General features: G+C 29.3%; 1 protein-coding gene across 1 annotated transcript; it reads right to left on the bottom strand.

Annotated features, from left to right (window-relative positions):
• Positions 1-10,855: 10,855 nt before the first annotated feature.
• On the bottom strand, positions 10,856-14,576 carry LOC129966854 (general transcription factor IIH subunit 1-like). The gene has a single exon (XM_056081446.1). It carries the CDS (start codon positions 14,252-14,254, stop codon positions 12,596-12,598), a length of 1,659 nt encoding a protein of 552 aa, XP_055937421.1. The 5' UTR covers positions 14,255-14,576; the 3' UTR covers positions 10,856-12,595.
• Between the last annotated feature and the right edge of the window lie 390 nt (positions 14,577-14,966).

Below are 14,966 nucleotides of genomic sequence, written 5' to 3'. Positions count from 1 at the left end.
TTTAACGCGTGTACCAAATTTTATCTATTTAGTTCCTTACGTTTTGTAGTTATCGTGTTCACTTGTATTCAGATAGTCAGACTTCATCTGGATAGATTTCGCACCAAATTTGATTTGAAGTCAATATATAAAATTTCATCCGTCTACCTCAAAGCGTTTTCAGTTATCATGTCTAGAGATAGACATAATTTAGTGTTTTGAAATTTTCACGACAAAAGAAGTTTAGTTGAATATCTCATTGAGAGTTGAATTCTTTTTTCAAACTCTCATTGGGATATTAAACTCTTATTGGGACACCAAAGATTCGTCATCCGGCCTCATATATGACGAATCTTTGATGAGATTCGGACTCGATCATCTGATTCTGATACTACAATCAGGGCACTACATCTACATTATAAATATAATCGCAGATGGACAGATCTTATTTCCAAAATACTTCATTTAGTTTTTTCACTTTCTCGTGTACGAAGTATAGAAGAAGTATTTTAATCGTCAAAAAATTGAAACTCGAGTTTTTGATGAATCTCCGCGTTTTGTACCTCCCTCAGTTTTAAAAATGCATTTTTGGAAAATGACCATCCGTCTGCCTGTGACAAAGACGACTCAAAAACGCTTTGAGCTACATAGATGAAATTTGGTATACAATTTTTACACCAAATTAGTAAATTTTTATAAAATTTTGAGAAAAAATTTGTGCAGGAAAAATCTGTCCGTTCTGCTGTCTGAATATAAGTTAACATGATAATTATAAAATTATGAGAGCTTAATGGATAACAATCCGTGCACATATTTAACATCTATAGTGTAGGCACCTGTCAAATTTTGAGACAACTCGAAATGATTGGCCGTCAGCCGGCTTATACTTTCAGACGTATGTAAACGCGATATCTCAATATATATATATATATATATATATATATATATATATATATATATATATATATATATATATATATATATATATATATATATATATATATATATAAATTAAATTTTATATGTGACTGTGTGACTATAGATACAGTTCTGTGTCAAAAATTTTTTTAAGTGGAGTTAAAAAAAACGAGTCCAAAACAGCAACTCAATTTTCAGATACTGTTAACCGCATGCTACGGATAAATCGTCAAAAATACTCGCCAAGAATCACACAATAGATCACGACCTTCGTAATACAGAGGTCGTGGATAGATTGAGTAAAAATGAAAATTCACGCCAAAGGTTAATATTTCATAGATACTGTACGCCAATGCCACAGAAGGCGTTCTTTGAGATAACACCTTTATTAGAGAGTAAGTGAGAAAGTTTTGGGGAAACTACTTCTGCTTTTTTTTTTTTTTTTTTGCAGTCATCTTATCTACAACACATAAAACTATGACTTTTCAGGCAGGAATACAGAAAAGTAATATTTGTTCTCTGAATTTTGAATCCATTTAAAATTGTATATGAAGTCATTCTTAAAAAAAAAATTTTATGTAAATTCTTCAAGCAGATAAAAAAGTTTATTTGATCAAACATACTTGGTATAAATTTCAAGAGTATCCTTGAAACTGAAAAAAATTATCCTTATAATTAATCTTAGTAATAATTTATAAGCCAAACCAAGTAAAGCAATTGTTTTCATATTAATAATTGAACAAATTATTTCTGTTTAAGATTGCGAAATCATCCCCATGGGAGGAAAAAAATAATTTCATATGTGGTATGTAGATAATTATTCTTCTCTATTTTCTAAAATAAAAAAGACAAAAATGGCCAAAATATTATTTTAGGTATCCAAGAAATCAGTTACTCAATTATCCAAGAAGTCAGAATAATATCCAAAAAGAAATTCAGAAGAATTTCATAATCAAGAATTTCAGTTAGTCGAATATTTCATTGTAAGATGCTTTTATCATTTTCATAATTTTACTTAAAATTACGTAAGAAAAATTTAAACGTTTGGTAATTTTATAAGCAAAACTGAAAAAAAAAAAAAAAAAAAAAAAAAGACAGAAAGGGGGAAAAAAAAAAAGAAAAAAAAACTGTTTTGTTTTGGAATAATCGAATTAGCTCATTATTTTAAATCTTTGATTTCGAGATAGCCTCATTTTTCTATTTACTACCGTGGGTAAGCCATAAAATTACTTTCCTTGTTTGGAGCAATGCCGGACTGTTAAATAGGCCACTGCCTAAGAACCTCGTAATTTTAAAAGATCTCGAGATTATTTTATTGATTTATTTTTTACGATATTTTCCAAATAATTTAATTTTTTACTTCCATTGAATTTACAAAGGTTCGAATATACGCACTGGAACTTATACAGATAAAAATCAAATAACGTATGCATTTTAGAGTATTACTTAATAACTTTCCTCATAAATAATTCTGAATAAATTCTGTTGCTTTATAGTTTAAAATTGTCGGATCCTATAATTAAACAATATTTAGATTGTGTTTAAATTTCTTTTTTTATTATTCTACATAAAATTAATTTTAAATTTAAATTTTGCATTTTCACTTTCTAGTACACATAGAATAGAGAAAGTATAGTCATCGTCAAAAAATTCGAACTCGAGATTTTAATGAATCTCCACGTTTTAAGTTCGAAAAACACATTTTTGGAAAATGTCGGTCTGTCTGTGACAAAGAAAACTCAAAAATTTTTTGAGCTAGATAACTGAAATTTGGTATACCGTCTTTACACCGAATTTGCAGATTTATATCAAATTTTAATTAAAATATGTTTTGTGAATGTCCGTCTGTTCGAATATAAATTAACACATTAATTCCAAAACGAAGAGAGCTAGACAGATAAAACTAGGAACATATATTTAAAATCTAGAGTGTAGATACTTGTCAAATTTTGAGCCAAATCCAATGAAAGGTTGACCATTTGTTGATGTGCATTTTCAAAAACATGTAAACACAATGATTTAAATATATTAATTGGGTATAAACCAGATAAGAAAATTGAGTTCATTCTAGAATATTTTTTATTTGAGAATGAAATCAATTATTAAATTTTAAAGCAGAACTACGTCGGACTTTAGCCGATTGAATCAATTTCTCGAAATCAGGTCCCGACCTGTACATTATTAATTTCCCCTAGTTCAAAAAAGTACTTAGGGTGGGGCAAGCAGGAATTATTGTTTTTACTTCACATGATAGTTATTATAGGTAAAAAAATAATATTATAATAATCAACAAATTCGATTTATATATTTAATTTCTGTGTTTCAGACCTTTTTGAATTCTAAAAAACACATTTTAAATCGTGTCCGTCTGTCTATCTCTGAATGAGATAATCCAAAAACACTCTCCTCAGGGGCTCACTTTTTTTAGGCGAGTACGGGTGTCCCAACCCCGAGGTACCCAGGGATTCCTTCAATTCAATCTCCTCTACGCCTTCTGCTGTGTTTTCCCCATCCAAATATTTTTACTTTCTTGAAAGAAATTGGTATTTTCCATTTTATTTAACTAGAAACAATTTTGTCGCCACGTTTCTAGGTCTTGCAAATTTTACTTTAATTTTTTAGAACTTCACTGAGTATTTTTTATCTTCAACCATATGTTTGGCGCAGCATAGCCAGATATGGCTCTTGTGCCACAAAATCCGAAATAACTAACCAAAAATACTCATCGCTTGACAGATGAAATTTGGTTTGCAATAGAACATTAGAATTGTAGATTCACAATTTTGATGAAATAAAGAGAATTCTCGTAGTCTATTAATCTGCATATATACAAGTGCGATCACTTTAATACTCAAAGAGCTTGACGGATTAATTATAATCAGATTTTTCGTTGGATCAGATTGTCTTCAATGGGTTGAATGTCTTCCTGTTTGTTTCTTCATGGACATTTGAACACAGTAACTTATATATACAGCATGTTAGATAAAATAAATTTGGTAAAAGGAAGTTAAGTTAAAATTCTTCAAAATCAAGTTCCAATAGAAGAAAAAGAGTCAAAAATTCATATTCGATTTTGTTCGTTATATTATGAAGCACAAAATGCAAATTAATGAATTAAGTAGTTAATATACATAAAGTCAAGAAGATAACATGTCAGCTGGATTTTTTTCCTTAAGGTGTACGTACACGCTTAAAACTTCTAAAATCGCTCAAAATATTGAATATATATATTTTTTTTTATTGCTTCAAACTATTCTCTGATTTTTTAGCTTTCAAACGATACCAAGATGTTATCCATATTCGGAATATTTCCCGAGTTATAATTATTTTTCTTGAGATACTTTCACTAAATACTCTAGTTTCGGTTTTTTTTAAAAACTCATTTTATGAAGAATGATATTTTCCCACTATGTTGCTTTATTCAAACAATCATAACTCAACAAGAAATTAATCAAATATAATTATTTATATATCAAAATAATCTGTATGAAACAGTGGATGTTTTGTGCCACAATCAAAGTTATATTTATAAAAATAAATTTTTAATAGCTATTTAAAAGTTAAAATTACAGAAAAAATCTTGCTTTTTTCTATTCATTGTTGATGAAGTTTTTTAAAAAAAAACACCATATATTTTTATAACTTGATTGAGGCAGACAGCATGAAGACTAATACTAGGCATAATTTCCAACTAGAATTGTTTGTCTGTACAAATTAGAATTTTAGATATCATGTTTCAAAAAATATGCTAATTAGCTCATTAAATATTAATTCATAATTAGTGTAATATTGTTTTTTCTCAATGAAATGAGTTTAAACATATATTAATGACGTACTGTGAAAAAACTGGATTCTTAAAGTTAAAATTTAAAAAAAAAAAAACCTAGTGTGTACGTAGTACACCTTAATTCTAAATCGTTAACTCTTAGAAATAGGGGGAGGGGGTATAAAGATGGGGGAATGACATCTCAACTACAGAGTATACAAGAAAGTTTGGGGGAGACTAGAGGCAGTGCAAATAATTCTTTAAAGGATTGTTCATTGAAACCAGCGGGACTGGTCTCCCCGAAAATTTCTCGCATATTCACTAATAAACTTGTTATGCCAGAGAACGCCTTACATGGCATTAGTGAACAATAGTTACGACATATTAACTTAATATTAATTATATTTAGCATCTTTACTGTATTTATCGTTTCATCCTTGACGAGTGTTTCGGTGATTAATCCCTGCCATGCGGTTAATAGTATCCGAAGATCACATTTGCGTTTTTCCCAATCGAGAGAAACAAAAGTTTGAAACAAAACTACATTTGTAGTCACAAAATCCCATACCAACCTTTATATATTTAAGCAATCGTGTTTTTGAGCTAGTGCATTTATATGTTTCTGAAAATACAGATCAACAGTCTTCAACCCCTCAACTCAGATGTCTACTCTATAATCTGTGTACTAATTCGCATCTATCTAGCTCTCTTCGTTTTGTCGTTATCGTGTTAACTTACATTCAAACAGCCGGACTGACAGATTTCCTCTGAACGGATTTTCCTCAAAATTTGCTAGAAGTCTACGAATTTTGCTGTAAAGACCGTAAACCAGATTTCACCTATCTAGATCAAAGCGTTTTCAAGTTATTTTTGTCACAGACAGACAGAGTGACATTTTCCAAAAATGGGCTTTTTTGAACTCAAGGAGGTGAAAAGCGTGGAGATTCGTCAAAATCACTTCAAATTTGTTGACGATTACATTATTTTCTCTACGAGAAAGTAAAAATCGTGAAATTAAAATTAAAATTAATATAATCGTGATTTTAAGAAAACTCTTTATGCGCATTCCTCCCGGGATATATTTTTTTTCCCTCATTCAACTCATCAGAAAAATGTTTTATTCAAAGTGATTTGCAAAATAAATAAATAAAAAGTTTACAGTTATGTCCAAGGAAAGCTCAACATTTGTGAACATCTTTTTATAAAAGAAGAAAAACATGTTGAGACTAATTTTTTCGAAACCTAAATCTAAGGCAAAACTACTAGTCGTGTATTTTTATGAAAACACGTAAACTAATGCTGTTCTCAAATCTTCCATCGAGGTTTAATTTATCTTGCAAGACATTTTTTTTGTCTGTGTCTATGAGTATCAATGGATGGAATTTAGATTTCTTCATGACAAAATTATGAAATAAAATTGAATTAATATAGATTCAGTCAGTGGCATGAATATGATATCCTAAAGTTTATTTTAGTTATATTAACGTCCCATTTGAAGCAACACTAAGGCTATTTTGGGACGGACCTCGTCATTTTGAACCGTGGTCAGATGACGAGGACGACACCTGAGCTGGCACCTTCCTCTCCACACCATACCAACGGGAGGACGTTTGGTCAGGACGGATTTAACGTACAACAGACCCCCTTACACGACGGTTCTTCGGTGTAATCGGGTCTCAAACCTGAAATCTTCCGATTCCAAAGCCGAGACTTTCCCACAAGGGCCCGCGGGTGAAAGAGGTCTGAGATGACACGAGTTTCTTATTTGCTTCTTGTGCTTTTTCTTTTTGTCGTGTTCTTTCCATGTGGCTTGATGGAGACTTAAATACACAGCACATTCCTGCTAATTGTCAAAAGATACATTTACATTCATGATCATGTCGTGACCCACCAAAAATTAATTCGCGATTCACAAGTGGTCGCGATCTACAGTTTTGAAAACTTTTGATCTAAAGCGTGAAAAATGAAAGTGTTCTGAGCGACATTATTCCAAGTGATAGAACTTTCCGTTTTTCTGATCGGTTGTTGAATAAGCTAAAAAGAATGTGATATAAAAAAAATTTTTGGTGGTGTTTTATTGAGTGAAAAAATAGAGACAAACAAAGGTTCGGTTCCGAAGCCGAGACCAGTCCACCGCGGCCCTTTATGATATCCTGAAAGATGGGATGTAAAATTAAGCCAACTAAGCCATTTGTCCTTTCCGAAATTTCTTCATATGTACAAACATCTCATTCGAAAAAACATCAAGGGGGTGGAATATAAAGCTGTAATTGAAATTTTGTTACCTGAAAGAATCTCCAGCCTTAAAATTACAAGATGCATGAAAGATGTTCTTATTATTCCTTATCAGAGTGGCTTAAAGATTTATTAGTTTATTGTATACGAAGTATAGAGAAAGCAATTTGTAATAATCGAAAAAGTCAGACTCAAGATTTTGACGAATCTTTACATTTTAGATTTTCCTCAATTCGAAAAACACATTTATGGAAAATGTCCGTCTGTAGATAACTCAGGAACGCTCTGGGCTAGATAGATGAAATTTTGTACACGGTTCATTACAGTAAAATTCATAGACTTCTAACAAATTTTGAGGAAAATTAGTTCAGAGGAAATCTGTCAGTCCGGCTGTTCGAATGTAAGTTGACACGATAACTACAAAACGAAGAGAGCTAGATGGATAAAATTCGGTGGACAGATTTAATATCTATAGTGCATGCATTTATCAAATTTTGTGCCATATCCAATGAGAAGTTGACCATCTCTTGGTCAATATTTTCTGAAACATGCAAACGTGATCAAAAAGGTAATGACTTAAATATATGGAATTTGGTGTGGCGTTTTGCGTCTACAAATGTAGTTTCATGTCAAATTTTTGTTTCAATCGGTTGGGGAAAATGTGTCAGAAAGACAAATTCGATTTTTGGATAAATCGCCAAAGGTGACAGAGATCACCTTTGAATAGATCGAGTAAAAATGCTAACTTCATACCAAAGATTAATATTTCGTAACAATTGTGTAGTAATTCCATTGAAGGCATTTTCTCAGATAACACTTTATTAGAGAGTATACGAGAAAGTATTGGGGAGATTATTCATCTGATTTTAAATACGCATTTTGTAATTGTTTGTATTTACAATGAAAGTTTAACTTCACAAGCGTATTAAGTTAATCTTTTAAACCATCACTATCTTTTAATGTCAAATAATTTGACGTATGAAAATATCTCTTTCTTCTTATCGCTTAGAAACTGTTTTTTTTTTTTTTTTTTTTTTTTTAAATTTAGTACGCTGAATTTTGTGTTGAACCAGATAAATATTTATTGAATATCCTCAGAGTTATTATACAAATTATGAAAAATATTATGTAGTATACATACATATTTAATGATGAATGATTCTATTTTCTTTTCTCGTATTTTAATGAGTAATTAAATTAACCCATGTTAAATTATTAGAATTAAATACATAGAAAGAAAGAATAACTAATATTCATGATGAATTTATAAATTTCAAAAAGATGGGAATGCACTTGTAAGTGGTAGCGAGAATATTTTCATTCGATTTTTTTTCTTTGTTAAAATTATCTTTACATCAGTTCTCAAATTCTAATATAGGTTCTTATTTATATAGAATGAAGGTAGCTATCGATATCATTCTTGTTATGAATACAGTAGCGTTTACATGAGACAACTATTGCGGGCAATGGAAAGCCACGCCTACCTGAGGGGAGATCACGTGATCGTGATTGGACAGTGGGATCCGACAGGACAACTACTTACCACTTTTCTGAAATCATTATCTCAGCTGTTTACATTGGGGCTATAGGGTGAAAAATATTATACGAAAGAGTTGTACTAGTGTTAATCCTGAGTAAGATTTTTCTTATCTAAAGGAAGAAATTCATCCTGTTTCACAGCAACAAATGGATTTCTAGTAAAATGCCGTGAAAGATTTTTTATTTTGTACATGCATTTTTTTTTTTTTTTGGATTTCTATAAGGTAACATTTTTCCTGAATGGTTATTGCATACTCATAATAAATTCAATTAAATTTCATTGATTCAAGTGATTAACACGAATTTTTAATTAGCTATCCTGTGTTCATTTTCAATGATTTATTGATAGCTTACTGATAAAAGTTTACACCAGTAATGAAAATCACCAGAGGCAATGATGTCAATCTAACAAAACTAAAAATAAATAAATACAATGAAAAGATTTTCCATAAGTGCATCAATATATTTTTGGAGTGAATTATAATTTAACACTAAGTGCAAATAAATAATAACTTATACTGATATAAATTTCATCATCAGTATAAGATTGCCTATGAATTTTATTTCTTATAATCCAGGTACTAAAAACCTTTAAAGCAATTATAATTCTATAATTGAAAAAATTCCAACTTTTACATTCATTTTTGATAATCAAATTTTTGTCTTGATTTGCAGATAGAAAACAAATATATCCACTGAGAAAGAACAAATGCATTGAAGAAAAATTTACCTATTAACAAGACAAATATAGAACTCCATAAAATCATAACTGCAATATTTTTTTTTTCATGGAGTTTTTAGAGGAAATGCCAGATTGATACTACTGATCCCTAAATCAAAATTGTTCTTCTTTTAAAATATTCTATATCCATTTTAACAAACATTTAATATTTAACTCAGACAGCAAAATACTTTGAATTATATGAAAGGAGCAAATAAAATGAATAGATACAAAAACTAATTCAAATACCATATCTAGGAAATTCAATACCTGGCCTCGTTAAAACATTAATATCAATATTAACTCAAACAAATATCATTCCATATAAATTTTCTTAAGGAACTACAATTTCAAATAGTAGAACATGCAAACGATTTCATAATCCTTTGGCTTAAGTTCATGAAAGATAACATGAAAAAGCCTAGAAATACATTTCATTCGAAAATTTAATATTTGATTAAAATATATCAATATAAAAAAATTAAAATCAATGTCTGTAAAATACATTTAAATAATTAAACCTTAAAGTCTAATTAAAAAATGAATTTTTTTAAAATAATTCATAATTTAAAGTACTTTAAAAAAATTAGGAAAGTAATTGCAATCACTTTTGTAAAGTTATATATAAAATTAATGGTATATAACATATAAATTGAACAGCAGAAAATAAAATATGCAATATTCATTTTTAAAATCTTTATTATACATGTACATTAAAAAAACATTTAACACAACAATGTTTTTGTATTTTGTAAACTATGAATATTTTCAATCATACACAGTTCATAAATTTTATCAATAACAAAAAGAAAAACACAATTAGCATTGAAAATTAATGTAAAGACCCAAAAATGCATTCAATACTTCACACAATTTCTTATTGTTTCAAATGGTTTAAAAACAATTTACTCAAAGCAAACATTTAATTATTGAAAAAAATAAAGATTTATTTTTTAAATTCATTTAGTAATTAGATAAAATATATTCCAAACAGGAGGAAGATAAATCATAAAGATTTATTAATGATTTTAAGAAAGATAAAATTCATGAGTAAAACCCCTTATCTCTAGATATAAATTACAGACATCAAAGCCATGTTTATAATATTCACATAAACAAAATAATATAAATTATATCTTTTAATATTGTTTTTAGAAGATTTAAATTTACAAAATAAAGCAAAAATAAAAGGTGGATTGAGAATATTCAATAACCAATATATTTTAAAGACATTCATGTATTTTTTAAACTAAACATGTTTGCAAAATAAAAACACAGTAAAATATCCTAAAAATACTAAATATGATCTCATAACAGATATTTAAATTTTGCAGTCAACAAAAACTAAAAATTAAGCAGCATTTCCTGAGTAAACATATGCTATAAATAAATTTTTTTGGTCATTATTTGTTTCTATAACATTATTCCTAGTATTATTTAAATAGTTATTTCATGTTAACAACTTAAACAGATAATTTATATAATTCTGAATTCAATAAAATAATATCAAAATATTTCTATAAAAGAAAATACAATTGATATATACAAATGAATACATATTTGGATGCAGTTTTAATCAAATGCAATTTAGTTATGATAATAATAAAAAATTGCTTTCGAATATTTTATTTTTCAAACAATAATATTATTAGTTATTTAATGATTACAATTTTTTTTTTTTTTTTTGAAGAATCTACTTTTGTATTTCAAGAAAAATGCCGAATAGAAATAGCACATGGAATGAATCTTGCAATGGAATGAAGTTCTTTTTAGAACATAGGCTTTAATTTACTAATTTTCATTTTTTTAAAAAATCGACAATACTAAAAGTGATATGTAGAATTAAGACGAGGCACAAGATTGTATATTTTGAAGCTAACCAAAAATGAAATTAACATTATTCTAAAAATAAATTTTAATACGATATTGCACAAATGCAAAATACTTTTTCTAAGTGCATGTGCCTTCGAAAAGACAGAAGTGATAATTACCTAATATATTTAGAAAAGAGAGACACTTAAAAAAAAATTATACAGTATAATACACGAAGATATAACAGTAATTTAACTTTAGCTAGTTTCTCAAATTAATTCGGCCATTTTTTACAATGTTATTCTTTCAGTATCATCTGAAGGTGTGAAGAAGGAAAACAACTACCAGATAATATTTCATTATGTCAATTTCAAGATTGGCACAAAAATGCCTTCTTTATTAAAAAAGACACATATCAAAGACACTATTACAATTTTTTATCCTGGGGAGAAAAAAATGACATTCAGTTATGATCATTCAAATACAAGGTGCAATACTAATGCATCTATTGACCACTAAGTCTTTTAAAGCGAAATTCAGTTTAGTGATTTGCTTTCTTTTCATACCAAAAATATATCTTTAGTGATAGAAATGGCAAGATGCTGCTTTCACTCAAACATCTGTGCTGAAATCAAAATTTGATCTATTTGGACAAGTCACTGCATTCAATACAGCAATGCAAATTGACAGATGCTACATAATAAAATAAAGGGCACAACTATTAATGTGCAAATGCTTGGTACTTTAAATATAATACATAGTAAAGCAATCTAATAAAAAAAACTTCTTAACTTATCTAATTTCTTCTATCAAAAACATTCTACAATCATGATTCTAACAATATATATTTTATCTACAAAATTAGAAATTGTGCATTTTGGTTGTAAAATACTTACGATACAAAACACATTCCACAACAAAAGTCTGAAATATTTTCAGACATGATAATTAAAGAGAACTGCTACAAATTATGACCAGAATATAAAATACAAGTTTTGAATTAATGAGAGTAATACATCAATTATTGAAGTAAATATGCAAGATGGAGGTACGTAGTTGTAAAGTACAATATTAAGATCATAGGAAAATCAATTTTTCACAACATAATATGGCCTGCATACACGTAAATAAGTATCTCAACAAATACTAAACATGTCAAAAATTTAAGTAACAATAATGGAAAAAAAAAAAATCTTCATTAAAAAGTGAAAAACATACAAGTCATTGAATAGCTTGAAAGTGTGTTTATCCATTCCCCCCCCCCCGACTTGAAACACAATAAAAGGTAACATTTTACATACATAGATCTTTCTTTGTGTACTTGGCAAACAAGTTTGACATAGCTTCTAAATGCAAATAAATTTATGATGTGGAAAACTGAGGCTTAAAGTTATTTGAAAATATATGGTTCATCATGAATATATGCATCTAATTAGAATTTTATTCCTTTACAATTAGAATAGTAGAAAAGGGTTTGGTCATCCAGATTAGGAAAACTACCATTTTTTTTCTTTTCGCTCAATAAAACACAAGAGTTAAAACATAACAATACAGCTAGAACTCTTTTTAAAATGTATATGCCTCAACAGATAAATGTTTCTAACCAATCTAGGGTACAGTAATTATCATCTACCCAATCTGCTTTGCCAAGTAGAAAATTTTTTATAAGCAGCCTGTAACAAACTTCTCATATGATCACATAACTGAGGCTGTAAACAATTTCTTACAAGTTTTTCCTGAAAAGGCTGTAATTTAGCATATTCAAATCTCTGGAGACTGGCTTGCATAGATAGAACCTTCTCTTCTAATTGAGGCGTAGTGGTAGGAAAACAGCACCAAAAATGACGAAGCAGCTCTGTCAAAGCACAGTATAACTGCTTCATTTCAGTTTGGATTTCAATTGGGACAGAATCTTTCAAATGTGTACCATCCATATTTTTCATCAATGATCCACCTGGTAACACATCACCAAGAGCAACAATAGCAGAGCTAGGAGAAAGCACATTTGGTAAATTAGGTATCCAATTATGAATAGAATGGTTCAGATGATTTACAGCCATAGCAACCTCTTCAGGAGAGATATCATTAGTATCCATCAAAGGAACTGGACCACTAAGATAGCGACTTACTTTGGTTAAGTTTAAAGTACTAACATTTTGCTTTGTACTGTTAGTTAGATCTTCATATTCAGTCTTGCTTTCAATAATAGCCTTTTTTGGGTCCTTTTCTGATTTAGTAGATGAATTATCTTTATGCAAATTAACATGATTATTTAAAGCAGGCTTTTTAGCATTAGGTTGACCATCAGCAGGAGATTCCAATTTCTTTTTAGAACAACTCTGCAATACCATCATAGAATGGTGATTAAAACGCCTGATCATATTTTGATTGATTTCTTTTTGAGTATTATGAGCATTCACAATATTTTTGCTATCATCATCAAGTAATTTTTCCTCTTCAAATGAACTAATATCCACAAAAGGATCAGGAATACCTTGATCAATAGCACTTTTCACATCTTGCTCATCTATCTTTGCACACTCTGAAAACAAGTCTTTGGAGTTAATATTCAGTCTGTCTCTGTGAAAATAGTGAGATTGAAAAAATTTAGTCCAGAATTCACTTTCCGAAATCTTGTGTGGAACATTTTCCATGTGCTTCCGCTTCACAGCAGGGTAGGTACGAAATATTGAGTCAATTATTTCAGGTGTAATGTTATACTTGATTCCACAGGAGCCATCTGTCTGTGGAGCAATACCAATTAAAAATGCACCCGAAACGCCTGTTTCCTGTTCTGAATTGGTAATTTGATTTTGAGCTGGTTTTTTAACATAATTTGCCCAGAATTCATCAGCTGTAATGACTTGAGTAGTAACAAGATCACGATACAACTGAAAAAGAACAGGATCATTTGCCAATATATTATTCTTTTCCTCTAGTTCTTTGTTAATTTTTCTCTTGAATTTAGGGAGAAGCTGTTGAAGAAGTTCCTTAACACTATTTCTATCTTGTAATTGCCAGCTAGAACCCATAGGATTAACAAAGTGAAAAGTTGTATTATCTCCACTATGTAAAACCACTTGTAACTGAACTTTAGATTTCCCATCGGGAGATATTTTTTGCATTTTAATATCGGCATATTTATGACTAATTGAGAAAGTGTCCTTACCATTTGGCATCCACGCAATTCGCTCATTCATCAAGTACAATGTACCATCCACTTTTTTATGATGCACGTGATTTACCATCAACAAAACATCTTCCGATGAAGTACCAGGTGACATACTGATTGCTAAAATACCAATAAAACTAAAACAAATTTATGCAAATAAAATAAAATGGTATTTGAGCATGACTAAGTGGGAGACTATATTTCACACCGCATGGTTAAATTACATAATCTTAGTTTTCTTAAATAACTAATCCTTTTCTGATGGAAACTTCCGTAAATAGATAAAGAAAAGATGATTCTACAATAAATAAATAAAATCTAGTAATGAAATAATAAAATACGTCGATTGGAACACACCGTTTATGAGAGCAACTTGGAGCACGCCTGACAGGTCATATTTGTAACAAAGACTGGGCCTTTACTTAACAGTAGTGCTCCCAGCTCTGACGAATTATCATGATCGTCGTCTAGCCAGAAAACCGGCAAATGACGTCATACAACAGGTTTCAACCAATCACAGCCATGGAGACAGAGGAAATAAAGAAATAAATAAACAAAATATTGAAGAAAAGTAGTTCCAGCAATTCAAAATCAATAGCATAGCAAAATATGCTAAAAAACGTATGTTTGCTAAAAAAAATTGCATATATATCTAAAATCATAATCTTCAGATTTTCTAGATTTCCCAGATACTTGTTTATTCTTTTTGTACACATTGTAAAAAAAGTATTGCAAATGTGACTTAACAAATATATAATCAATAATGGAATTTTCATATAATTCAGTTTTAAAATAGATATTATGAAATTACTTCATTTCTAAAA

This window comes from Argiope bruennichi, chromosome 4, assembly GCF_947563725.1.
Source record: "Argiope bruennichi chromosome 4, qqArgBrue1.1, whole genome shotgun sequence".
NCBI lineage: Eukaryota > Metazoa > Arthropoda > Arachnida > Araneae > Araneidae > Argiope > Argiope bruennichi.
The sequence above is the reverse complement of the archived record's forward strand: the minus strand, read 5'-3'. Positions and strand labels throughout refer to the sequence as shown.

Coding starts and splice junctions, on each gene's coding strand:
- LOC129966854 (XM_056081446.1), bottom strand. CDS start 14,254: ATGTCACCTGGTACTTCATCGGAAGATGTTTTGTTGATGGTAAATCAC.